Source organism: Piliocolobus tephrosceles, chromosome 2 (genome assembly GCF_002776525.5).
Source record: "Piliocolobus tephrosceles isolate RC106 chromosome 2, ASM277652v3, whole genome shotgun sequence".
Taxonomy (NCBI): Eukaryota; Metazoa; Chordata; class Mammalia; order Primates; family Cercopithecidae; genus Piliocolobus; species Piliocolobus tephrosceles.
The window spans coordinates 16,554,065-16,581,225 of NC_045435.1; the positions used below are offsets into that span (position 1 = coordinate 16,554,065).

The 27,161-nt window shown below is 35.2% G+C and overlaps 1 protein-coding gene and 1 pseudogene across 2 annotated transcripts in view; both read left to right on the plus strand.

The window, feature by feature from the left end:
• The window catches only part of VGLL3 (vestigial like family member 3), a 53,296-nt gene extending 26,309 nt beyond the window's left edge, over nt 1-26,987 (plus strand). For both annotated transcript variants that reach the window (XM_023216070.2, XM_023216071.2), the window contains exon 4: nt 17,885-26,987. In XM_023216070.2, coding sequence (XP_023071838.1) covers nt 17,885-17,928 — 44 coding nt within the window. In that variant the 3' untranslated portion in view covers nt 17,929-26,987. The remainder of the gene's footprint in view (nt 1-17,884) is intronic.
• On the plus strand, nt 19,378-26,781 carry LOC111545160 (annotated as a pseudogene).
• Nucleotides 26,988-27,161: the final 174 nt, after the last annotated feature.

Consider the following 27,161-nt stretch of genomic DNA (forward strand, 5'->3'; position numbering starts at 1 on the left):
CTCAAAGTCCTGGTGACCTGAACCATTAAGATATAGGTCATTTTCACATCCGTTAGAAAATAAATACATTAATCCAACTATTTTTAGTGGAACTTGGTAAAAACCAAGTTTTTCTTTTTTTCTTTTTTTTTTTTTTTTTGAGACAGAGTCTTGCTCTGTCTGTCGCCCAGGCTGGAGTGCAGTGGGTGCGATCTCAGCTCACCACAACCTCCACTTCCCGGGTTCAAGCAATTTTCCTGTCTCAGCCTCCCGAGTAGCTGGGACTACAGGTGCATGCCACCTTGCCCAGCTAATTTTTGTATTTTCAGTAGAGATGGGGTTTCACTGTGTTGGCCAGGCTGGTCTCGAGCTCCTGACCTCGTGATCCACCCACCATGGCCTCCCAAAGTGCTGGGATTAAGGCATGAGCCACTGCACCCGGCCTAAAAACATGAAATTTTCATTAGTAGAGAAATGATGTCTTAGTGCTTTCAAGCTGTTATAATAAAATACCATACACTGGGTAGCTTGTAAACAACAGAAATTTATTGTCATAGTTTTGGAGGCTGTGAAATCCAAGATTACGGTTCTAAAAGATTTGATGTCTGATAAGGGCCTGTTTTCTAGATGCCCATCTTTTCATTGTAACCTCATATGATGAAACGGGCAAAGTAACCTTAAAGATCTCTTTTATAAGGGCAATAATGCCATTCACGAGGACTCCACCTTCATAACCTAATTACCTTCTAAGGCTCCCTTTCTTATACCATCACCTTGGGGGTTAGGATTTCAACATCTGAATGTATTTGGAGGGGAATCATAAACATTCAATTCATTGCAAATGGTTTAATAATTTTAGGTGCTTTTTTTCATTGTATCTACTTAAAGAAATTAAGGAAATCTTGAAATCTAGAAGGTTGAACATAATGTAATGTGTAGTGACAAAGAAAAGTATCATGTATGGCATAATTCAGGGGTTAGCAAAATGTTTCTGTAAAGAAACAGATCAAAATATTTTATGCTTTGCCGTGCCATACAGGTCTCTTGTTACCACTGCCTAATTCTACTCTGCTCGTGTGGTGCAGAAACAGCTGTAGACAAAACTGGTATGAAGATGGTTTTGTTCCAATAAAACTTTATTGATTTGCACTGAAATTTGAGTTTTATATATTTCTCACGTGTCATCAAATGCTACTCTGCTTTTTTCCTTCTTTTCTTCCAACCACTGAAAAATTCACTCTTACATTCTTAACTCACGGGTGTACATAAACAAGTGATGCCGAATTTGGTCTGTGGGTAGTTGCCGACCCTCAGTATCATCCGTGTATAACTGTTATCTTCTACACACACTCATGCGTGTGGGCGCATGCACTCCCTCGGTGAAAGTTATCCTGAAGTGTATATCCCAACTTTTAATGGTAGTTACTCATGGTAAATTAGTGGATAGCATGAGCTTGGAAGCCAGACTGCCTGATTTTCTAAGCCCAGCTTTGCCACTTACAAAAGAAGCAGACTTTGGACCAATGACTTTGCCCTCCTTCTACTTCAACTTCTTTATCGGTAAACGATGTCTAAATAGGATTGTTTTGAGATTAAATTAGTTCATTCAGTAAAGCATTTACAAATATACCCGGCATATAACAAGTACTCTGTAAATTCTAGCTATGTAAGAGAAGATGGACAGACTTTCACTTTTTTTAACTTCTAAAAATTTATTATTTAGATATATTTCACAATAGCATATGCTTCACCATTTTCATAAATATAACTGATGGGTCTTATATTCACAATATTGCGCAACCTTCTAATTACAGAACATTCCATCACTTCAACAAGAACTCCTATTCCTCTTAGGAATCTCTCCCAATTTTCCCTATCCCCTATGCCTGGCAAATATTAGTCTGCTTTCTACTTCTGTGGAATTTTTTATTTTGGATGTTTCATACAAATGGAATATGTGGCTATTTGTGTCTTTTTTCACTTAGTATAACGTTTTCAAGTTTCATGCGTGTTGTAGCATCTATCACAAAGTCATTCTTTTTTGGAGCTGGGTACGATTTCATTGTGTGGATAATACCACGTTTTGCTTATGCATTTGATGCATAAACAAATGCATATGGACATTTGATTTGTATCTACTTTTTGGCTAATAGGAATAATACTGTGATGAACACTCATGTGCAAGATTTTGTTTTGTTTTGTTTTGTTTTGTGACGGAGTTTCAGTCTTATCGCCCAGGCTGGAGTGCAATGGCAAGATCTCGGCTCACTGCAGCCTCTGCCTCCCGAGTTCAACCGATTGTCCTGCCTCAGCCTCCTGAGTAGCTAGAATTACAGGTGTCTGCCACCACGCCCGGCTGATTTTTTGCATTTTTAGTAGAGATGGGGTTTCACTATGTTGGCCAGGCTGGTCTCAAACTCCTGACCTCGTGATCTGCCTGCCTCGGACTCCCCAAGTGCTGGGATTATAGGTGTGAGCCACTGCATCTGGCCCTCATGTACAAGTGTTTATGTAAATGTGTGTTTAGTTCTCTTGGAAATATATCTAGGAGTATAACTGTGGGGTTGAGAGAACCTCACTTTTTATTTTATGTATTTCTGTATTTTTGGAATCTTTTTTTTTTTCAAAGAGCATATATCTGCAATTTTTAAAATATTTACATTTAAATTTTTAATTTTTAACTGTTTTTTAAGTATTTAAATTGTTAAGATTCATTACAACATATTATAATAGGGTTTGAGGTTTGGTAGGCAAAACTGCCATAGGAATGAAGTAAGGTGGTCCATTTTTTCTGATGGGCTGAGTGGTGGAGAGGGGAGTGAGGTGCCTCTGGAACAAAATTTAAAGGGATCCATACTGTCAGGGCTGTGCAAGTGTATGCCACCCCATATTTCGCACCCAGGGCTCCTTATTCCTCTAATCTTTGTCTTGGTGTTGCTTTGCTGTCATGCTAGCTCACTCTTATTTTTTGCTCCCTCTGTTGAACAGGTATTACATACAGGTACCTTGGAATGATCAGTATGGTATCATCATAAGTCATTTGTATTTGCCCTCCATGCCACGTGAAAAATGCCCATCTTTACCAAGAGGGTGTTATCACAAATCTCACATTAGGCTTTTTTCCCTTTCCTTTATCAATCTTTAAACTGAGTTCCATGGTTTCCATAGGAAAAATACTCAGAATGTGATAATACAGGCCTAATTGAGAAAACAAAAGATCTATTATCAACTGAATTTATTTACATTGCCTACATATACCTCTTAGAGATCACAGTTCCCTATAGCATATAAAATGTTTTATATATTCTTCAGTAAAAAGGCATTTTAAATTGTGTTTAGCAGGGGATTTTTCCACTCCACTCTGCTTTTATTATGAACACATTTTTAGGTGGTATACTTATTAACTTCTCATTTAACTTGGTTTCTTTCCCATAATAGAAGCCATGGCTTTCAACTTTTTGAATGACTTTCACCTTACTTTAAGCTGCGTGTAACCTAGGTTAACAAGGGTAGGTGGGGCCAGAGATAACACCTAGAATAGTACAGCGAATAAGGAAGGGTCACAGGATGTGGAGGACTGATTGCAGCTATCTCAGAGTATTATACTGGGCCTCTTTGTGTGTAAGGAGGGGGAGAGTTAAATGTGGAAATATTTGTGATCATGTACAGCATATTACCAGGCATTCATGTGTGAATGCCAGAATATGTCTCCTCTTATCATCCTCAGATTTTTTAGTGATGACATTAAGTAAATTCTGACATAGTAATCTTCTTTCAGTGGTCACAATCATTCCATGCATTCTACTGAAATGTTGTCATTCTTACTTCCTGTTATTGCCATTAATTTACCTAATGTAAGACATACAACCTTGTACATTCCAGCCAAGTTTAAATTAATTTTTCAACTGAAGATTTGTTAATAAGAGCTTTTTACTGAAATTTAAACTTGACTTTCACAATTTCCACTTCATCCACTTTATTTAAATGTACCTAAAACAAAAGTAGTCATGCTTTGTGGTGTGACTTCTTTATAAACACAAGCTGCTCATGGCATGAGATTGTATTCATCTGTAGATCCACAGATTTATTTTTCTTGGGATCCCTCATGTTATTTTAGCTGCAATTTTGTTATAAATATCTATTTTTACTTTGAAGAATATCACAATAATGCAATATACAGTATACATAAACAACTTAGAATTGAGATATTCATATTCTTTTTGCTAGGATACATTTAGGTAACCTAATATTAAACAAACAAAACAACATGATATGCATATATATTACTTTTTTGTAACCTAATATTTCTCAGGTCCATGAAATCTAGAACTTAGAGGGAGTAAACATATGCTGATGTACCTTTTGCTTCTCAAAAAAAACACATCTTAATTACTAGCCATTAATTTGCGTAAGTAGCCGCCTAATAGTGGATTCTCTCAGTGAGTCATTATATGAGCTGGCCCCAAATGTGATTATGTCCAGATATTAAACACTATCTTGTTCATCTCTCACTTAGCAAGATATCTTTAGCTATCAAGTGCAATCAAGACTGTGTGTCACAGACTGGGACAATGTTTTTTGGCCAGAGAGAGGAAACAAAACTACAATAGCTACTAGTCCACAAATTACTTGCAAAGTACAGACTGAGAAGTTTGTCATAAGTACAGAAAGTTGTTTCTAGTATTCTCTCTGAAGAGATTTTTACGCTTTACTCTCTAACCTGTGAATGAAGTTCATCTGTTAAGAAAACTGGAAAAAAATTGTTTGAGGCTCTCCATTTTGATATTAGATAGGAAGCACTGGGTACTACAGAGGAAGTCAGGAGTAGATAAATGTCCTAATCTACCCTTTTCTCTTCGTGGACAGCTTGTGCCTGATGATATCATAAAAGCAGAATCATATTAAATGGTATTATTACATGGTATTCCAAATTATTTATGGTTTAAGGCCAGTAAGCTATATTTAAAAACAATATTCCGATTTAATCTGAATATTCTGTGAAAGGGACATTATTCACAAGTGACAAAAATTATATTTTAATGGATTTAAGTTGTAATCATTGCTCAAAATTGTTATATAGTATTCACTTTGAAACAGACTAAACTACTTTAGTATTTAAGATTATGGTGGCTGGCACTACAATGATGCTTTATAATGAAGTCTGTTAGTTAAAAACATAAATATCTTGGTTTTGTTAGGTACAGGAAATACAAAAAACAGGGTGAGAATAGCAAATATACTAGAGAAGCAAATGGAGAGGCAGTTTCTCTCCATGAAAGAGAGATTTGTTTACTTCTTACTTTTCCATTCCACCCATAAGTTTGCCAAAACTTACATCTCAAGACCCATGATTTCTTTTAGGTGGTCTGGTGCTAACCCAGCTGGATAAAAATCACTAGTTGCATGAAAGTTCTACAAATAACCTTGCTAAATAACACTCTTTAAAAGTTACTGATGAGTTAACTTCATTGGGGTACTAATGTTATTAAAATTACGGAGTTTTATACCCAGTAACATCTTAGAAATAATTTCTCTCTCTAAACATTTACATTTACAAAAAGGATTAAAGGAAACCTAGATTTACAACTCAAGACACTTGAATATTTACTAAATATTATAATGCTCCAATTCCAGGCTTTACAATGAAAGCAGGATGCAATAAATTTGGAGATGAATCATTAGAGCACTGTGATATTTTTCACCCTAAAGATTAGAGGGCATCAAAATATCATATATTGTAGATGTTCAACTAAAAATAGTTTCCCTCCTTTCTACTTCACTTCTCAGGGAGCACACATTAGCCATCTGAATCCTGAGGGTTATGGCATTAGGGATTCATTGAAGCCTTTCTTGACAATATTAATAATTTATATACATGATTAGGAAATTATGAAGATGTTTAAAAATGGTATTAAAATATAATAGGAGTAAAAGTTTACTTATAATCATTTGATCTCAGTATGTAGACAGATAAAATGACATTTCTATCTGGAAGCCAGCCTAGGACTGTATGATGTTTTTCCATCTCATTATGGTTCAAAAAAGATTTATAGAATTTTGTATACCTACCCTGAGGGCATTATCTCAGCTAGGAAAGTTAAACATCACAAAGCAATAGGTGCAGATTATTTTTAAAAATACCAGGCAGAATGTTTATGAATAATGGAAATACTTTTTCTGGACTTTGTTGTCATTGTCGAGTTTATGATGATTTGGTAACAATAAAAATTTTTCTAATCAACACCCAATTGCTTCACACTTTCTACAAAACTTTTTCTTTTTCTCTGGCATATGTCATAAGCCTATTACTGAGGAAAAAAACATCAGAGTTATGTTAAAATATTTACAAACTCTTGATTGGTGTTAGTTGTGTAGGGCACGTGTCCAGAATGACAATTTCATGACCAGAAGGGTAATGGAAACCATCTTTGAGATGCATGCAAAATGCCAGGAGATCCCAGCCAGTGAGATCTGCATGAAAAGTAACTGGATGATGAATAAGAGGGGAGAAATGCATTCCAGAACATTGCTGTCAGTTTCAAATATTCAAAGCTGGATGCTGCAGGACCATAATGAAATTTCCTGTCCTCTGAGAGCCTTGTAGCTATCATGCCCATGGGCTTCTGTGGGCTTTCCTCCATAAAATGGTGCCATAATGTCGCAATATCTAAACTATGGGGATTTGCCTCAGATTCTTCTCCTACTTGGTAGAACAGGTGCAGAAGCTTTCTGAAAGTGTATGTTTTAGGATGTGTTTGCATAATAATACGAATAGTTATGTGGCGTAAATTTGAGTCATTGTAAAAGATGTCTTGCTAAGAGAAAATGCTATTTCTCATATATTACTGCTAGAAAATTAGAGTTTTAGTTTTTTAAAGAAGTAGACTGGAAAATGTAGTAACAGTAATAATATTCATAAACTTTGGCTGAACATTCTTACTCCTATGAGTCTACCTCCCATAAATACAAGCCTCAGCATATGATATATGTACAAAATGTTTATTGTGACAATGTTTGCAGTAAGAAAAAAAGTGGAATTGAGCGATTACCATCGAGAGGTGGGATCTATGAGTGAACTGTGTTCCATATGGTATTGCTAACTGAAAAAGAAAAGCTCAGGAAAAGCACATATATGTCCTTTTTTGAAAATAATAACAAAAAGTTTGCATATTTGTCTGCATCATATGTGCACATACATATCATTCAATGAAAGCAGAGAAGACTAGTTTGTCAAATCATGTTTTCTTTTGGGGCAGCAGGTATTGAGGTCAGCAATATGAGTTTGAGGAGGAAAGAAGGAGAAGGACTTTAGAAGAAGAAGATATATACATATTTATTTATGTACATATCCATATGTATGCATTGAAAGAGAGAGAAGGGCAGACAGGGAAAAAGAGAAAAGAGATACATTAATTTTATTAGTAATTTATTCCCCCCCCCTCCCAAATTCACTTAGGGGCTCATAAAAATCCTGGTCAATGTAGACATCTTTAAAATTTGCAGAGATGTAGAAATGTCTGCCCAGATATATGTAGGGAAAACGGGACTGAAAAACAGATTCTGGACACGTATCACCACTTATTAGTTGCATTATGTTGAGTAAGCCTATAACCCCTCAGCTCCTCCTCTTCCTTTGATGCAAAATGGAGAGGACACTTCCTCCCCTGACACAGCTGGGAGAACCCAATGAGCTTGTGTTTTCTAGATGGTGATACATGATACAGAATGAAAACTGTCATGATTCTGAATCTGAGATATGGTTCACTGTAACAAAAAATTAATTTACACTGGAGGTTTGAAGCATCCTAAAAAATTGAGGTGCAAGCTGTGAATGCATCTGTCATTTTTACTTTGTCTGTATCTGACTTAATCCTTTCCTGTTCTTGAAGAATAGCTGTGATATTTGTCACAGTTAGATTTCCTGATAGTGATTGTGCTGATATTGGCCATATAGAGAAAACTGGTGGGTGCTTTTGTATTGATTGGGCAGACAATGGAAAAGAAGATAAAAATATTGAAGGATTAACATTAACATTTTCAAGACATTTTTAAACATTTAAACATTTTCTCTATCTAGAATATCCTGCCACGTGGAATGAGAGGGTACTAAAAAAAAAATCTATCCCTTTATGCTTATGTATTGAGATATTCATCCTTGTCACTCCTATAAAACAAAAGAAAATTTTAAGTACAAAAAAGGAAGTTAGACTATGAATTAGGCTCAACAAAACTCCAATAATAAATGCTAATCCTTAAAAGTTGCAAATCTAATCAGTTTTTATCTTAGCATTAATTTTATGAAGAAGTTTTAAAGTTCCTTTACCATATAAATTACTATGCAAGTTGGATAGCATCCCTTGTTAGCTTAAGTATTTTCTTAAAAACTGCAAGCAAGATTAGGCAATGCCATCATCGTTTGACCCTTTTCTTAAAGGAATTGTCATCAACTAGCTGTGGTTGGGAGGTGGAGACCTTTTCAAAGTAAAATTTGTCTTCCCAAAAGAAACTGATGTGCTCACGATAGAAGGAAGTCACAACTCCCAGGTTGTCCTGCTATGACTCCCAGTGGAGAATTTCACAAAGCACTGGAAAGCCTGTTTCAGCGCTCAGGTTCTTATCAGCAAATACTACTTTCAGCTTTGCTGTTTCTCATCTCTCATATAGGGGTGCATCTAAGAGAACAGATCAAATGAAGAAATCTGTTTCAGAACTTGTTCCCAGACAATTTTATATCCATTTTCCAACAGTCTGCAAAGATCATATACAAAAATTCTACATGGCCTGAGGAATTTACAGATACAGTTTACTCCCTTTCAGGCTGCCTAACTATTCTTTTCTTGTTCTCTTTATCAATAATATAAGGTTTCACAAACAGTTGTCTGCAGGCAACATGTTCTGAATTTCTTGACAAAAAGGACTGATGAGAAACAAAATATGCTGGGATTTTTTTTTTATTTTTGGGATACAGTCTGATATGCTGGAGATTTAACTTCGTAATTTTTTTTTTTTAACGCAAGTATGTTTTGTAGTGTTTATTTTCATGCCTGGTTTACTTGAGCACTATTAGGTGATGCTTAGCATCTTCATAATCATTGAAGCCGTATTTATGTTTGCTCGAATTGGGCAGTCTCTTTTGGAAAATGTCAGAGAGTGAGCTTCTGTTCATGCCACATAAAAGTGAGATGAGACTGGGCGCGGTGGCTCATGCCCGTGATCCCAGCACTTTGGGAGGCCAAGGCGGGTGGATCACCTGAGGTCAGGAGTTTTAGGCCAGTCTGGACAACATGGTGAAATTCCGTCTCTACTAAAAATACAAAAAAATTAGCCAGGCATGGTGGTGCACACCTATAGTCTCAGCTACTGGGGAGGTTGAGGCATGAGAATCGCTTGAACCTGGGAGGCAGAGGTTGCAGTGAGCCAGGATCGTGCCTTGCACTCCAGCCTGGGTGACAGAGTGAGACTTTGTCTCAAAGAAAAAAAAAAAAAAGAGAGAGAGAGAGAGAGATGAATATTTTCTGATGTCAACTCAAAAATTGATATAGATGCAACATATCTCATTCTAATGGAATGCTTTCCAGTATATCTTGCATTTGTAGAGAGATTGATTGGCATTAAATCAAGTACATTTACACCAAATAGGCATTAAAATGCAAGTATATTTCAGCAGTTTTTAAGCATCTTTTAAAAATTTTAGAATAGTAAATGTCACAATTCATACTTCTAGGTATCATGTTTCCTATGTTGGTGTTATGTCCTTAATTATGTTTTTCTTTTGGGGTGAGAAATGGATGCAGATTAGCCCTTTCTCTGATTGGATTATCTGTTTTCTGGACTGTAAAGCTGTCACTGCATAACCTAGAAACCTCTTTAAAGATGCATGTTTGGCTACATTTGTTATCCAACAGATGTCTGGATAGTTAGGATCTCTTGAGAGTATTATAACTTGTGGTTTCGGTTACAATAAGTGATCCAAGCTTTTTTTTTTTTTTTTTTTTTTTGATTTTTTTTTTTTTTGATTTTGCTCCTCCCCAGTTCTGGGAGAAAGTCTGTAGAAGAAATTACAAAGAGTATTCCATTTCATTTTCCCCACTCCCTTCTGCCTTTCCTTTATTCTTTGTCTCTGGCTTCAAAGTTTCTTTATATCTGCTTTTGAAATGGAAGTCACTGAATTGGTAAGCGGTGTCTAAATTCCGTATCGTTCCATATAGTCCCCAGTCACCCAAGAGGTTATTGGCCACATTGACATTCAAATTTTGAGACTGGTAAATTGCCACTGTGATCAACAACAACAATAACAACAAAACAAAAATCAAAAACAAACACACAAAAAAAACAAAACTACCTAACTCTACGATTTATATTTTATATATATCCACAAGGTCAGTTTTTAAACAACTGGTCCAGATTTGTAACTTTATATCCTGATGTTTTAAGTACTTGCCAATTTACCCTCCAGCTGTGCATTTTAATATGCACATGTCTGAGGAAGTGGATGTCACTAAAGGCAAAGGCTAGAGATTCTGTGCACAGGAGAGTTTGTGGTTTTGGAGGGAGGTAGGTACTGAGAGAGCAAACAGAATAAAGTGGCTTGCTGTCTGGGTCTGGGAAACACCAGCAAGGAGAAACACCTGGGTGGCTGAACTTTTGTCCCCTGCGTGTTTGCCTCAGGTGAGCAGGTGCTGTACTTCTTAAAATAGCATAGTGAATTATGGTTTTCTAGTAACATCAGGTTCAGTGGGTTTTCCATTTCTACCCTCTTTTGAATCTGAGCTTAAAGACATTTTGACAAGTTCAGACAGTTTTTAACCTTGCTGTTTCTGACAATACTAGTGTGTGGAGATTTTAAGTGCATTCTAAATGTGCCTGGAGAAGATACCTCTATACACGGAAAATCTCCCTCTGCCAGAAAATTATTATGCTGCCATACTAGATATCTTTTGTAATGATTTTGGTGTGCAAGAATTGTAATTATAAGAGAATAATTGCACTTGAAATATCATAGTAAATTTAACCTTTGGTCTGGTTTAAGAAAATACATCTTATTTGTGATTACTTTAAAAAGAATTATTGTTCAAAATTTGCATATTAAATATGGAGAGAAGTCATCAAACTGGCAAAAATATTTGTAATACATGGGAAAAAATGCTAGGATACCTAAAAGTATACTAAATGCTAGTATACAAAAAGCATTTAAAAATCAACGAGAAAATTACTTTTTGAAAAGCATAAGCATTTGGCCAGAGTTAAAACACAGAGGAATAAATGCCATAATCACACAATATCCAGCCTCACTAACGGTGAAAGAAACTCACATTGAAACAATTAGATGCTTTTAATCTGTAATATTGATCATACATAGCGAAAAATATAAATATGGGTACAAATTTCCTGAGCACATTTAGTCACCACAATTAAATATGTAAATGTCAAGGTTCACATGCTCGGATTCAGCAATTATACATATGTGTATTTTTCTAAGAAATTTAACTCCTAAATATTCACACAAGTAACAGCAACTTTGTACACCTCTTTGTGTGTGTGTGTGTGTGTGTGTGTGTGTGTATAAATGATGTACATCTATAGAGAATTGGGTAATAGTATACTATAGAATAAATATTGTGCAGCCTTCCAAAAGGATGGGGTCAAGGTACACATACTGACATCATATGATTTTCCAAGATAATACTGCTGATGAAATAGGCAAGTGGTATGTGTGTGTATATGTAGATCGGGTACATTTAGCAAATTGTCTGATGATAGGTGATATTATGTAGGCTTTTTACTTTCTAAATACTGTTTAACTTGATTTTTAAGCAAGAATTCCATGATGTTTTAAGAGTTTTAAAAATGTTTTAAAATTTGGCACCTATATGTTAATCTTGATGTTCACCTGCAATGAAATCATAGTTCTCAGATTGGGTAGCCTTCTCTCTTACATTTTTCTCTTGCAAGCATTAAGGTGCTACCCCTACATAGATCTTATTTAGAAATTCTTAGCTAGTATTTAAAGTGATTGCCCCAGGGCTCAGACAAACAAATGCAATTCTATGATCATTAACGATGATAATTTCATAAAGCAATAGAAAATAGTATGACTGTCTCTTGCACCTTTTTGTGATCATATATCAATGTGTCAGTGTTAGCTGTCAAGTTGCTGGCGAAGTTTGGATATTTTGATGTAGCATCTGACACAGTGTTGTATAATTTAGCTTTGTAATAAATATTTCTTATCTTCATTAAAGGATGATTGAAAGGGAGATATATTTTTTAAATATAGAAATGTTACTAGGTTCTTAGCCTAATAGTAAGCATTCTAATCCACATGACTTCTTGACTTTTAATATGTATGAAATGAAAAGCTTACATTTACCCATATAAATGCTGTCTTTACTTTTAGATCTTCAAAGTTTCTACACACACTTTCAGGCTTTATGTTCCTATTTATGTTCCTTTTTTTTTTCAATCAACAGCATGTTTCCCATTGTGTGGTTACCTCTTTTATCTCCCACAATAAAATTAATTGAAAGCATATTCAGCTTACTTAAAGAGCCATGATCAGTGGTGTTGTCAAATGACTATGCTTTCTCAGAAGTAGAACATGTTTATTTAGTGGGTTATGACTGACAAACAAATAGTACCTAAAACTCAGCTGTATATTAGTGTCACTTTTTTGTTACCCAATGTTTATTTATTATTTCTATCTAATAGTCAAAGACTTACCCTCATCAATTATGTTTATTCTTAGTTCAATCCACTGGCAGCTCCATTATTCTCAGTTTAAACAAAATCCCATTTGGATTGAAATCTCTTCTCAGATTCTTTCCTCAATTTTTCCTTGGGGTTCCTAGAAAGTTATTCACATCACAAAAACTGTCCAGTTGATAAGTTGTCTGCTTTTTGGTTCTGTCTTTTTATTCTTTTTTTTTTTTTTTCTTCTTCTTTCTTTCTTTTTTTTTTTTTTTTTTTTTTTTGAGACGGAGTCTCGCTCTGTCGCCGGAGCTGGAGTGCAGTGGCCGGATCTCAGCTCACTCCAAGCTCCGCCTCCCGGGTTCCCGCCATTCTCCTGCCTCAGCCTCCCCAGTAGCTGGGACCACAGGCGCCGCCACCACGCCCGGCTAGTTTTTTGTATTTTTAGTAGAGACGGGGTTTCACCGTGTTAGCCAGGATGGTCTCGATCTCCTGACCTCATGATCTGCCCGTCTCGGCCTCCCAAAGTGCTGGGATTACAGGCTTGAGCCACCGCGCCCGGCCTTCTGTCTTTTTATTCTTATCCTGGACTGCTGTTTCCAATATACCCTCCTCCTCTAATCTGTTTCTCCAGCCGTTCTCTATACAATATTCTTTCTAATGTGCTTTCTAATAATGGTCTACTCAACTTGGCCTGTTTGAATTCAGTTCCTAGTGTTTGTGATCCCTCCAAGATGCTCATCTAGGGTGGCCCATGCTATTTCTTCTGCTGTGGGATACCCATATCACAGCTAATACTGACAGGACCCCAGAATGCTCACTGAACTGTCTCCTTTACCATTTGTGGGGTGTGTAGGTGAGCTTTAGGACTTTTTGGGGAAAAATAAAAACAGGGCTTGAGGGAAACTAAGGAGGGGGAAGTCTCTAGGCTGTTCACGCTCAGACCTACCATGTCGCCATTTCTATTTTCTTATTTCTATAGCATTTTACAAGAGGTGGATCTGTGAAGCTGCTGCCTGCCTGAATCTCCGCTAGAATATGAGTCATGGTGCCTTGTTATATACAGTCAGTGCTATGGTCTGAATAACTACATCTCCCCCAGATTCATATGTTGAAATCCTAGCCCCCAGGTAATGGTATTAGAAGGCTGGGCCTTTGGGAGGTGATCAGATCATGGGGGCAGAGCTTTCATAAGTGGAAATCAATGCCCTTATAAAAGAGATCTGAGAGAGATCTCAGGTGATCACACAGCAGAAGGCACTCTCTGTGAACCAGAAAACAGGCTCTCATCAAACACCAAATCTGCTGGCACCTTGGTCTTAGATTTCCCAGCCTTCAGAACTGTGGTAAATAAGATTTGGTTGTTTATAAGCTATCTAGTTTATGGTATTTTGGTATAGCAGCCCAAATGGACTAAGACTGATTAGAATCTTCAGATTTTTAAGGAAAATCATGTTCTCATCCTCTTCCTTGACCAAGACTTCTCACTTGCCCCTATCCAAAGGTTTTTTTTGTTGTTGTTGTTGCTTTTTGTTGTGGTGGTGGTGGTGGGTTTTTTTGTTTGTTTTATTATTATTATTATTATTTTGGTATGTTCATATTTCCTTTACTCTCATCCTGGCTCTGAATAGTTTTTTTTTTTTTTCCTTTTCTTTTGGTGGTCAGGCAGTAGTGGTGTTGTAATTGAAGTAAAGAAATGGGTCTGTCTATGGACCTTCAGTTTCTTTCAGGCTTTTGTCCTAACTGAATTTCAAACTCAGACACTGGAGTATAAAATTGATATCTTTGTTTCTTAGTTCATTTTTGACAACCACCTCAAGAGCCAACTGACCATTCTATGTTTTTAAAGTTCACACTGGAGAAGTCTGGCAGGGGGTGTGGTGGTTAAATTAAAGACACATATGGAGACACACATCAGTTAAATATGACACATCCTATCACACCATTGAAGTGGTCTTCATCAAAAGTGTAACAGACTACTATGTCATCATTTATGTCATCTTAGGAAAAATGTGACAAATGGAGAATTTTTAAAAAATCACTGAGGGCCATTTTGTTAATCTTGATCAGTTTTGTTACATCAGGGTGTTTCTAAGCAGTGCAAAAAGGAGTATAAAAATATATTAAGTTTTCCTTGAATTGATTTTGTGATAATTTTGACTTAGGCTACAGCCAGTAAAATTCTCATAAGGTGAACACATATATGATGTTTAAGACCCTTGACTCTGACATCAGATCACGTCTTTTAAAATCCTATTTCTCTCACTTAATAATTGCATAAAGTATCTTAACTTAAATTTTCTCATTTGTAAAATGTATATTATTTCAGCATGATTAGGAGCATGAAGTATGATGTTTCATATAAAGTACTTAGCACTATTCCTAATATAATCATTAAGGCCCTAAGAAAATGTTAGCTCACCTCATTTTTGTGATTTTTTTTCCTTCTACTGAAAAATCTCATGGTCTGAACAATAGAACTAAAAGAAAATGGCTACCATAAAGAAGGTAAACAGATGTGGTTTCAGACAGCCAGTGGGGAAATCTCAGGATATGTTATGAATTAATTTCAAGTAGGTTTGATTTGGGTAAGTGAGGAAGCAGGAAAGTCTGAATAGGAGCAGAACCTATAGCAGAGGGGATTTTGTTCCAGCAAGAAAAACCATAGGAAATCCCAAATAAATGTAGACCACGTAAGATTCATGGGTTAACAATTTTGCCCCGCTCCACTCTCGCTGGGAAAAACTAAATGTACTTACTTGTTGACTCTTAATTATCCCGATCTACCATTACCAGTTGTCTTAATAAAAAAAAAAAAAATTGTAGCCCTGCTTTTCTTTTGCAACTTATTAGTAGGGTTTTTTGTTTGTAGTTGCTCATTTTCTTGTGCTTTACGTATGCCTATTTTGAGATTTACAAATGAATGCCTGGTAATCAAAGCAAAGTTTTTTATGTTCCATCACCAAAGAAGTTTAACCACAAGGATCCATTAGATATCTGATACATTTCAGGCCACAGAGGAATTGACTTTTTAACATTCACATTGTAGAAGTGCAGAGACATGGAAACAAGAAATTGAATAGATGAATTTATAACGAGAGACTGACTTCTGTTATTCTGATTGGAAAATCTGGGGCTATCTTAAGTAATGCAATACTTGTCCGCAGCAAAAGGCTCACGTGATTTTGAAAGAGTCATATGTCTTTGCAAAGCAAATGAGAAATTGCCTTTATTTAAAAGCAAAAATAAGACAGGCAAACCACTTGATGATTACAACAGTATTCATGACTTGCAGCGCTGACATTCTGTAGATTGATGCAGTCTTCAAGTGTGGAAATCCTGAGTCATACAGAAGATGAGATGTTTTAATAATGAAAAAAATATTTATATAGTCAGCAGATTGTCAGTAAAGGTGGTTTAGATTACGAGAGTTACCCAACAGAGACTATGTCAGGTTGCAAATTATTCTAACCAGAAAACCATGTGAAAATGAATAAAGCAAACTTAGAGTGGATTGACATACCCCAGATCCTTTTATTTTTTTTTTCTCTCCCTCATTGTCCTCTTTTATACTTCTCCTCCTCTTCTTCCGAAATGGGAAAGGAAAATGATTGCCTCTTTATCAAGCGTAATACCAGTTATGCTTGTGGAAAAAAGAAAAGTGGAGCCAATCTGTTAGCATTCAGGAAGCGCTGCTTGTTGCCAGTATACAAATGCTACATAGTGCACAGATTGTGACTTGTAATTTTGTGAGGTGCTTCTTTATCTCCTTCTATTTGTTCTTTTGCCCTTTGTGTAGTCCGTTTTGTAGCTTGTCTTAATGTCTCCAAACACTAATTGTGTCCGATTTCGTAACGATATCCATATTTTACAAAATGTTTTTACTAGTTGAGTGATAAGAAATGTTGTTTAATAATAGAAAAACTTTGAACCAGATTGGCTCATTTAGCTATTCAGTTTCTGACATCCATCTTGGATTAGAACAGTTTTAGATCAAAGGCCAAGAAAACAACAACTTGAGATCCTTGCACCCACACAACAGCAACCATGCCGCATTTCTACCTACACGTTTAAAGAGTTTTGCTTCGTGTTTTGTTATTTAGTTTTAAACAACATAAAAGCACCTATTACCCTGTGTTTTTGCTCTCCCAAACAATTACACTTCAGGTACAACAACAAAGGGAACTAAAACGGGTGCCAGATGTATTAACTAACTTTATTGAGGTAATAATTTCACAATATATAAGTTCATCAAAATATCTTGTTACACACCTTAAGTATAGATAATTTTAATTTTCAATTATACATCAATGAAGCTGAAAAGAAAACAACAAAAGTAACTTCGAGTAGGTGCAAACTGAAGACGCCATGTGAATAGCCCATATCAGATACTAGCCAATTAACTGTATTAGACACAGATAAAAGTCACATTTCCTGTTTTCTCTTTGATAAATTATTACTGATTTTAGCTTTGAGTTAGAATTAATCTATGTCCTACTAATCTATGTATACCTTCCTTTCGTCACTATTTTTAACTTTTAAATTTTAATTTTTGCTATCTGGTATGATTTTTTAAATCCACTTTAAATATTTTTTGGAGGAAGATAAGATAAAATAAGTAAATTAATAAATAGAATATAGGTCTGGACTGTTAGTTATAAACCAACTATATTTATTTTACCGACAATAGTAGACTCAGTTTTTAACCATTTAATTGCTCACATAGTTCATAGTAATCCCATTGTGGAGTACATTTCAAAATAACAACCGAATTTATTTGTCACGTTAGTCTAAAAGAATAATTTTGATTGTTACTGAAAGTATTAATTGAAGCACTGCATAAATGCTCCAAAGATTATTTACATCTTTTTTTCTCCCAATATCACCTCCTTTTGAAATTACAAATAAAATATTTCATTTTTTTCTATTTGCTATCCACTCATACTCCAAGAAAATAAAAAAAAAGCAACGAATTTGTATTGCATAAATAGCACTGTTCTAGTCTTGGGTTTTTGTCACTTACTGTGTTCGTTGGCTTTTTGAAAATTGTGAGCTCTAGCACAGAATTTGCTTAGAGATCATGTTGTCTTCAGGTCAGACCTCACAGTTGCCTGGATTATCTTTTTGGTTTCTACATCCAATGTATTGCAGATTATGCTAATTTTTGGTACTATATGTATTAATGTTCTTTATTTTTTCTCATTGTCATTTGTTCCAGGTCTACAGCATCAAGACAAGAGTAAGGAATCACCATGGTACTGAAACACACAATCTTAGTGAGTTAAGTTGCAGCATAAATCCAAGGGCCCACTGGGAAAACATACCGTCAGGATTTTCCATTCAGCAATAGGACATGAAGAAAGGCACGGAAGGAGAAGACAAAGTGTCACGCAGTTGACTGGGTTTCGGCCTTTCTTGAGAAAGCAAAGTGGGTCCTAGACATTGAAGAAAAGCATTTTTATTTGTTTTTTTCCTCATCTGAGCCTTTGCCAACTGTGCAACTCTCTCCTTTTGTTATCTTGCTTTTATCAGTATATAGCTAATTTTTTGTTTCATTTTGATTTTTTTTTTTTTTCACCAACCACCTTTTCAGGAAAGGATGAACCACACATTAAAATGCTCATTCTTTCAGGAATACAAGTTTGCAGCTCTATGTGCATCTATTTTTGTAGAAATACAAAAAAGTTGGTTTAGCATTGATGGGCTATTTTTGAGGGATGTATTTTTTTTAATATTGTAAAAATTGTTGAGTTCTGTTTAAAGAACTTGCTCTCAGAGAAGCACTGGCAAAAATTTTTAAAATGCTTATCTCTCAGATGTCTATTATATGCTCTGTCTGTGCTTTCTAAGTTACCTCAAATGTTTTGTGTTTTGTCCTTTTTACAAAAGTAGGTATACCATAGACAAACCAATGCAGTATTGTTTTTACATTGAATCGCAGTAACAATTTAATTCCACGCTAGCTCAATTAGTTTTAAATTATATGTATAGCTTGAAAAGTTTTTTTTAAATGACCATACTAAAGAAATGATATTTCATTGCTTTGATTTCTCCCAAAGAAATAACTTGGAGGTTGACTAATAAGAAAGTTGGCATAAACTTTCAATTAGATGAAGAATTTGCCCACAGGAGACTAATTATCTTTCTAGCCCATCCAAATTTGATAAATGGAACCAGAGGTTATACACAACTACAAGGAAAAAACTGCATTTAACCATGCTACCTGCGAGTGCCAGTGACTTACTTTACTTGCTTCTAATTGTTCATTCATGGCAATTTAAAAAGTCGTATTTTAAGTATTTAAGGGGTTTGTTTTTCCTGAAGAGCATTTGAAGGAACAATATCTGGGAAGGCACTAGAGAAATTACAAAGCCCTAGCTCTTTCTTATAATGCCACCTATCACTGTAAACTAAAACAAACAAACACAAAATTCTATGTGTAATAGTTTAAACACAGAACTTAAATCTTTTTGTTTGTTTGTTTAAATCTGGCTTTACTTGATTTAATTATTTTTAGAAAGAAATTTAGGGCAAAATAAAGTGTATATTAGGATTTAAATGTATGCCACAATTTAAAAATAAAACCAGAGATCATATACAATTTAAATTGGGCTAAAAATTAAAAATTTGAGAATTTAACTTGATATGACTCTCAGGATCTAAATAAAGTTGAAATTATCATTAAGACACTGCTAGGAGAAGATTAAGATTATGAAATTAGCAGTTATTGATACTGTTGAGACTTCAAAGGCAAAGTTCATTTCTTCCATCAACTGCTTCCAGAGATGTCATGTAAAAAAGTTAGTGTAATATGGAAGTTTTTTAGTTTTATGAAGAGATTTTTTCAAATTTCTCCCATTTTTCTCTCCACCACATAAAATAGTATGTTCAGTGAAATGCCACTTTATATCTTTAATTACTCATACGTTATATGTGAGCTTTTTAGACATGAACATGGCATGTTCAAATAGGCAGTGTTGTCATAGATAATTTTCAAATATTTTCCTTGGCTGTAATTTATGTATTCATTTATACACTATCCATCTTTTGAGTTTCAGATCTATATATTCTCTTGTACTGTCATCACTCCACACTTTGCTGTTTCTTACCTAGACTTTCTTTTACACAATATGCACATTTTTACCAATGTGGGGTCCAAATTTAAGATACCTTCCACTCACTAATAATATGAACTTATATTTCCTGGGAGTAGCCTGGTTAAATTTTCTATACTTTGGTCCATAATTTGATTTGATATGATTGTTTCATTTATAATTTGCCCAAATACATGGAGCACAAAATTGTGTGAATTTATAAATCTGGTTTTGCCTTGTGTCCTTCTGAATTTTCAAAGACAAGTGTTCATCAGTTCCCATGTGATGACTCACAGGGTTATTTACCTCAACCGCATCCACCTTTGGACTACATTAACTTCCTTTGTAATTTATGTGAAAGTAGTGTTATACTCAAACTCATTCAGATCATTCAGTTGGATTTTCCCAATGAAGAGGAGAAGGAAAGTAGTTACTCCTTGCTCCATTTCTTATTTTCCACCAAATTTAATTGAAGGGCATTACTTAGATGTCTTCACCTTGAATTTAGACTTTGCTCTGTGTCTTTCCTGATAACTGTCAGACAAAAAATTTATTGGCTCTGAGGACCAGAGAAATGTTGGGAACCTGGTTTCTGCTGTACAGAGGAAAGATTTGTAAGTGAGCTCTCTCTTTGAAAACAGGACCCAGGCTGGGCACGGTGGCTCATGCCTATAATCCTAGCATTATGGGAGGCAGAGGCTCAGGAGGATTGCTTGAGCCCAAGAGTTCAAGATCGGCCTGGGCAACATGGGGAGACCCTATCCCTACAAAAAATTTCTGAAAAACTACCTGGGCATTGTGGTGCACAACTCTTCTCCCAGCTACTCTGGAGTCTGAGTCAGGAGGACCATTTGAGCCCGGCAGTTTGAGTTTGCAGTTTGCAGTGAGCTGTGATTGCACCACTATACTCCAACTTGGGCCACAGAGCAAGATCTTGTCTCAAAAAGAAAAAGGAAAAAGAAAACAGGCCCTAGGTGTTTGGTATACACTGCCACCCAGAGAGTGGATCAAAAATATAAATAGAGAATGAGCATGTCTCTACAATTGTCTTCTAGGACCATATTGCTGTTACCACCAGAAGCCCTAAAAAAGGATGGGTTGTAATTTAGCATAATATTCTGAATTCATTCCAAGTTTAAAATTCTGTCATTCTCTGGCTCTTCTTTTTTCACATCAAAATGATGCTGTTGGACTTAGAGGCTGCTGAACTGTTTTTATGAGGGCTGCCATCTGCCTCCACAATTTTATTAAAACCACTCCACCTTTAGACAAAGGTGACTTTTGTCTGATTTTACAAATCAGATTTATTCAAGCTTTCTAAATATCTGTGAACTAGAGCCTAGAAAATCATCTCATTTATTTTAAATAGAATATGTGCTTCCACCAATAAACCATCGGGAGCTAAGAAACAACATAATGTTGACAAATCAGGAACCTAACAGATTATTTTGTCTCTCATTGCTAGTTTGAAAGAGCCTCTGAACTTTTGAGAAATCAATGTGTCTTCTTAAGAACGTTAAGCACCCTCTCTTAACTTTCCCCTCTATTTGCTTCCTTTTCTCTTTCTTCTTAAGAGTATTTGTATTATTTTGTTAAGCAAAAATGGCCAAAATTGCTCTAAAATTTGCAAAATGAGAAAGAATGGTTTGCAAATAATTGAGGGATTTACTTCTTTAACTTTATAAGACTTAAAAAAAAAAAAAAAACCCAAATTCTAGGCACTGACATGAAAGTTGCCTTTGAGAAGCTTGTTATTCATTTTGCAAAAAGTATTTGCCCATTCCTATTCTAAGATTTGCAGAATATGTCACACTATCTGGCTTTTGAGTTTGCTATCTGGTTTAATGTTGTATTTATAATTTAAAGTGGCAATCAGAAACTGTATTTCAAAGACCTGTATTCTATCCCTTACTGAGTGTCCCTTCTTTAAATAGTGTTTGCTGAACTAAGCCGGTGGGGGCAGTGGCATTAAGTGGTGGAAAAAGGAAAGTACTTATGTTAGAGTTTTGACTGACGGATAAATAGAAAGCAGAATGAATTAATGGAAAAGAGTTTGGCTGTTAGGCCATTCTCTAAATTCTAGTTTAGCCACAATTTTATGTGTGGTTTGGGCGTTATTTATTTATCTCATGAGTAAAATGGGATAATACCTGACAGGCAGGCTGTGGAAGTTGTAAATCACATACACGCGCACACACACACCCACACACACACACACACACACACACACACGATCAATCATCTGGCTCATATTAGATGTTCAATAAATAACAGCTACTAGAGATGCCTATCAGTTGAGTAAGTAGTTCCTTAAATTGAGCTCCCAAAGGTCTCTTTTCTTCACATCCGTATTCGTTTCTGTAGCAATCATGATTGTTTTTCTGTAAGAAAGTACTACAAAAAGAATCTTTGTCTCCTACTAACTGTCCCTCCTACCTGGTATAGGAGATAAATGTACATTTCTTAATTAGCTGACTTTTTAGTGTATCATTTCTGAAGGAAAAATAAATTAATCTTATAGTGGCTTGTAGGTCCAACTCAGTTTTCTTACATGTTCCAAAATTTTATTTAAATTACTGTGTCCAAAATTGTGAGGACTGTGTCATTCATTCACCATGGTTTATATTTTTAGTTATATATCGAACTTCCTTGGCACCTAGGATAAGAACATTTCTTTTGAAGTTCTCCGATTTTTTAAATTTTTACTTGACTTGAAGGAAAGTTGCAAAATATGGTGGAAAAAATCTTCCGCATTAAAAGGGGGAAAAAACACAACCATTTATGATCTCAGTCAGCAGATTTACTCTACTCAAGGAAAAAAAGAAACCACCTTATTGGAAGCAGATGTTGACACTATGTCAGTTATTGAAGATGGAAGGAGTTCACTTGAGCCATTGCAGTTACAAAGGGGTATTGATGGCAGTTCGAATTCCTGATTGATTACCTTTGCAGCCAAGGGAAAGACAGCAGAAACTGTATGGGATCAGAAATGAAATCAGCCAATTTAATGGAGAGGCTCCTAGAAACTCATTTTTTTTCTTTCCTGTAAGATAAAAGACATCTTTCAGAAGAAGAAAGGCTTGTTTGAGAGAGAAATTACAGTTTATTCTCTGAAAATATTTAAAAGCCAAAGTGCCCTTTAAATCTATTATTAAAGCATTAAAAGTATTATTAAAATCATTTTAGAAAAATTAGGCAAAAATGTTAGCCTTTCAACATCCAATGGAACATAGATTTAGCCTTTCAACATCCAATGGAACATAGAAAACAAACATAGAACCTATAAAAAAGTGAATGGTTCTGGCAAGTGGGGGCATGAGTGGAGCCTATAAGGAAACCTCAGTCTCGATAACTTCAAAATGTTACTTTCCTTGGTAATTTGATCATGGAGATTGGTCACAGCACAAACATTTAGAATTTTTTAGCAGGTTTTTTTTTTTTCTTTTTAATCTTGTAGTGCTCTCTGGGAATTGCACCATGTACACTTTTCCAACCTATAGAAATCATCATTATTGTTAAATTATCTCAATTTTTCCATTTCTTTTATTATCTATTGTGCTTTTTTGTTTAAAAATACTGTTATAGTTTTAAAGTATTGATCAAAGTAGTATTCTCTTGAAGTCGTAGTCAATTTAATTTGATCCAGTAAGTTTTTCTGAATCTCCTTTTTACGTTGTAATAAATTCTATTATAATTAAGTGTACTTTTATCAATTCCATTGTATAAGCAAACAGACACCTTTCAGAAAAGGATAAGTAATCATCAATTTGTTTTTTTTAAAAAAACAATTTCTAGACTACTAAATTTGGTATAAGAATAATGCTTTTAAAATGCAAATACTTTAATTAGTCTTTGGGTATACACATAAGATGTGAACTTTCCTATTGATATCTCTTTATATTAATAGAGATGTACATTTCTTTCTATGCTGTGGCTAGAGCAAAAGTTAATAATGATCATTTACACAACTGATTTAATTTCTTAGGATATGTACAATATTGAATATTATATCTGATTTAAAAATACTATTCCATACATTTTTTTCAGGAAATAAAACATAGAGAAAGGTTTTCATGTGAATTCTTTGTATCATTTTAAAGTACATATATTTAAAGGGAAGATATGGATACAATTTGTTTTTATGATATAAATCTAGGTAAGGTGAAATGCTTTTGTGAACAAAAATACAGTGTAGTGAATTTTATATCTGTCACTTGATTAGATAAAATGAAAACTAATAGAAACATTATTTTAGTGCATTGAAATACCATGAAATTTCAGACTTGTTAGTTCTACAAGCAGTTATGCTACCTTAATTTTGTGTTTCCAGAAATAAAAATTAACCTTAGTTATGCTGTCATTCTGAATTAATAAAAAATGTATAACTCATAAAATTTTTGGCTTTATAAGATAATTATGAAATTATATATTTTTTCTGTTTTTGTGGGGCTGGGAAAACATTTTCTTATTTCTGTTCACTCTTCAAATGCAGGTCTCATAACGTGTCAATGATACCAGATGATGGAAGACTTTGTAATAAAAACAGATGTCATTATCTTCAATTTGTTCAATAAATAATTTAATGTGAATTGAATGTTTATATTTTAATGTAGCATTTGGATTTGGTCTGCATTTCTTGAGAATTTAAATCACTTTTTGTTTCCTTCTTATTCAGTTAAGCATCTTATAAATATTTTGGAAATTGCAACATCTTAGGTGTTTTTAATTAAGAAGTTAATTTCTAGGACCAAGAAGTCTATATGTTACAGCAAGGAATAGATTATAAAACACATGTTTATATTGGAAAAGCAAATGAAATGGGGTACATTAATTACATAACAGCAAGAGTCTTGAGAATTTTATAATACAATGCTTCTAAGGATATTGGTTGACTAAGGCGTATTTTGTTGTTTTTACATTTGTTGACAGGGACCCTGCCATAAGTAATATGAAAAAACAAACAAAAACTTTTCTACAATGCATTAACATTGAAAAGAGAATACAAGACCGTGTATTCTGAAGAAAGCTAGAGTTTCTCTGCGTGGGCCCTCAATTTTCTTATTACACGTATCTTTAATGTGCAAGTACTAAAGTCTGAAAATCAGCATTTAAATAATAGACTTTCCAGCATTATAGAGGAAATAATTTGGCACAGGCTTTTTAACTGTCTACCACATTTAGAATGTGGTGTCAAAACGAGCTTTTTAGAACTGCTGTAAAATATTACTACATTGCTACAACGATAATGGCCTAAAACAACACAAATTTATTATCTTACAGCTTTTGTGGGTCAGATATTTGGCGAAGATCTTAGTCTTGGTGGGCTACAGAATGTAGGCAGCATTTCTTCTGGATGCTTCCTAGAGAGAATCTTGCTGTTTCCTGGTTCTAGAGTCCTTTGCTTAGCTTCCTTCCATCTTCAAATCCAGCAACCTGGTCAAGGCCTTCTCACATGGCATCACTGACTTTCTCTTCTTCCTCTCCTACGAATGTGTAAGGACTCATGTGATTACAATAGCTGCATCTGTATAATCCAGAATAATCTCATCATCTCAAGGTTTTGTTTTGTTTGGTTTGGTTTGGTTTTGATGGCATCTTGCTCTGTTGTCAGGCTGGAGTTCTGTGGTGGTATCTCGGCTCACTCCGACCTCCGCCTCCTGGGTTCAAAGGATCCCCCTGCCTCAGCCTCCCGAGTAGCTGGGACTACAGATGCTGCTACCACACACGGCTCATATTTTGTATTTTAGTAGAGATGGGGTTTGACCATGTTGGCCAGGATGGTCTCCAACTCCTGACCTCCTGATCTACCTGCCCTGGCCTCCCAAAGTGCTGGGATTACAGGCGAATGCCACTGTGCCCGGCTCAAGGTTCTTAATTACATCTTTAAAGTCCCTTTTTCCATGTAAAATAACATATTCAATGGTTCTGGGGATTAGGACTTGGGGCCATTATTCTACCTACAACAATTAGTATTGGACTTCCATCATTTTCTATCACTCTTGTAATCAAGAAGGACTATTTCACTGGGAGTAGCAAGTCATAATGCTTGCGTTGGCATTTGTGTGGGGTTTTGTCTTCATTCATCAAATAATTGCATATAAAGAAAATTTCTGTCACTATTTCAAATGTTTCATGTCGTTTTTATAGTACTTCAGAATCCAAAGGGTTATGTGTTACTTATGTAAGATGAGCAGTCTGGGGGGTGGAAAGCAGGTCATCTAGTGCAGATTCTTCCTAGCTGAAGTGTGTTTTCTCTGGGGACAACCAAGTACGATTTAATTGTTTTGCTTCCTTTTTTGGGAACATAGGCCCATCTTGTGATGCCCTAAGTCTCCAAGCATCTTATTTGACCTGCTTATACTCATTTGACTAAATAGCTAAATATGACCACATTGACGTGGTAAAGCTTTAACACTTTTGTCCAGATTGAATCACTCCATCTGCTATCAGTTAAGCAGTGGAAAAACTTATGGAAAAGCAAACATGCTTTGATAGATTTAATGTGTAAAGAGGGTATCCACACTCTGGAATGCTGCTGATCAATAAATGAACTGCAAGACTTTGTTCGAAACAACACTCAAGCACAACTGTTTTACTTTCTATACCAAGTTTGGCTGTGACTGAATGAAGAACACCAGCATTGATCTTTGCTTTGCACTTGTACAAGAGACTATTTGCAGAGAGCCAAATATAGCAACAGAGGATTTAATATCTTGCCAAAAAATACAAAATCTGTTCCCCTTTAAGCATGACACTCTATCCTTTCTTGTGGATCTTGCTAAAAGGAAAATATAGCTTTAAACTCCCCGACTTTTTCTCTTGAAAACTCACGAATCTTTTTCAAATGAGCTCTGTATGGTTTTGTGGTGTTTTATGTTTCCAGAAGAAAATGGCTACACGAGAAATCTGTCCAATGTTATTTTTCTTACAAAAAATACATCTGGTGATGGCTGTATTAATTAATTTGATTGTGTTTACACAATGTTTACCCATGTCAAACCATCGTATGGTATACCTTAAATATATACAACTTTTATTTGTCAACGATAACTCAGTAAGTCTGGGAAAATATCTTTAAGTCAAAGGTTAGAGTCACCAGAAATAAAGAAAAATCATACTTTGATAACTTCAGGACTAATCAAGGATAATTGGGTGACATGATATCATGCTGTGTGCCATTTTGTATTAAACAAATTACACCAACAATAAAAAAAAAATTGGCTTCAATCAACAAGGTGCTTTCTTTGTCTTAGAACATGGGTGCTTTGTTCTGAGTGTTGTCTGATAGGTAGGCAGATTACTTCAGATTTCTCTATAATGTGGTTAATAACAATAGCTCTTCTGCTCAGTTTATGATGCATATAAAGAATTTTGAAAATAGTCTTGCAAACTTCACCATGA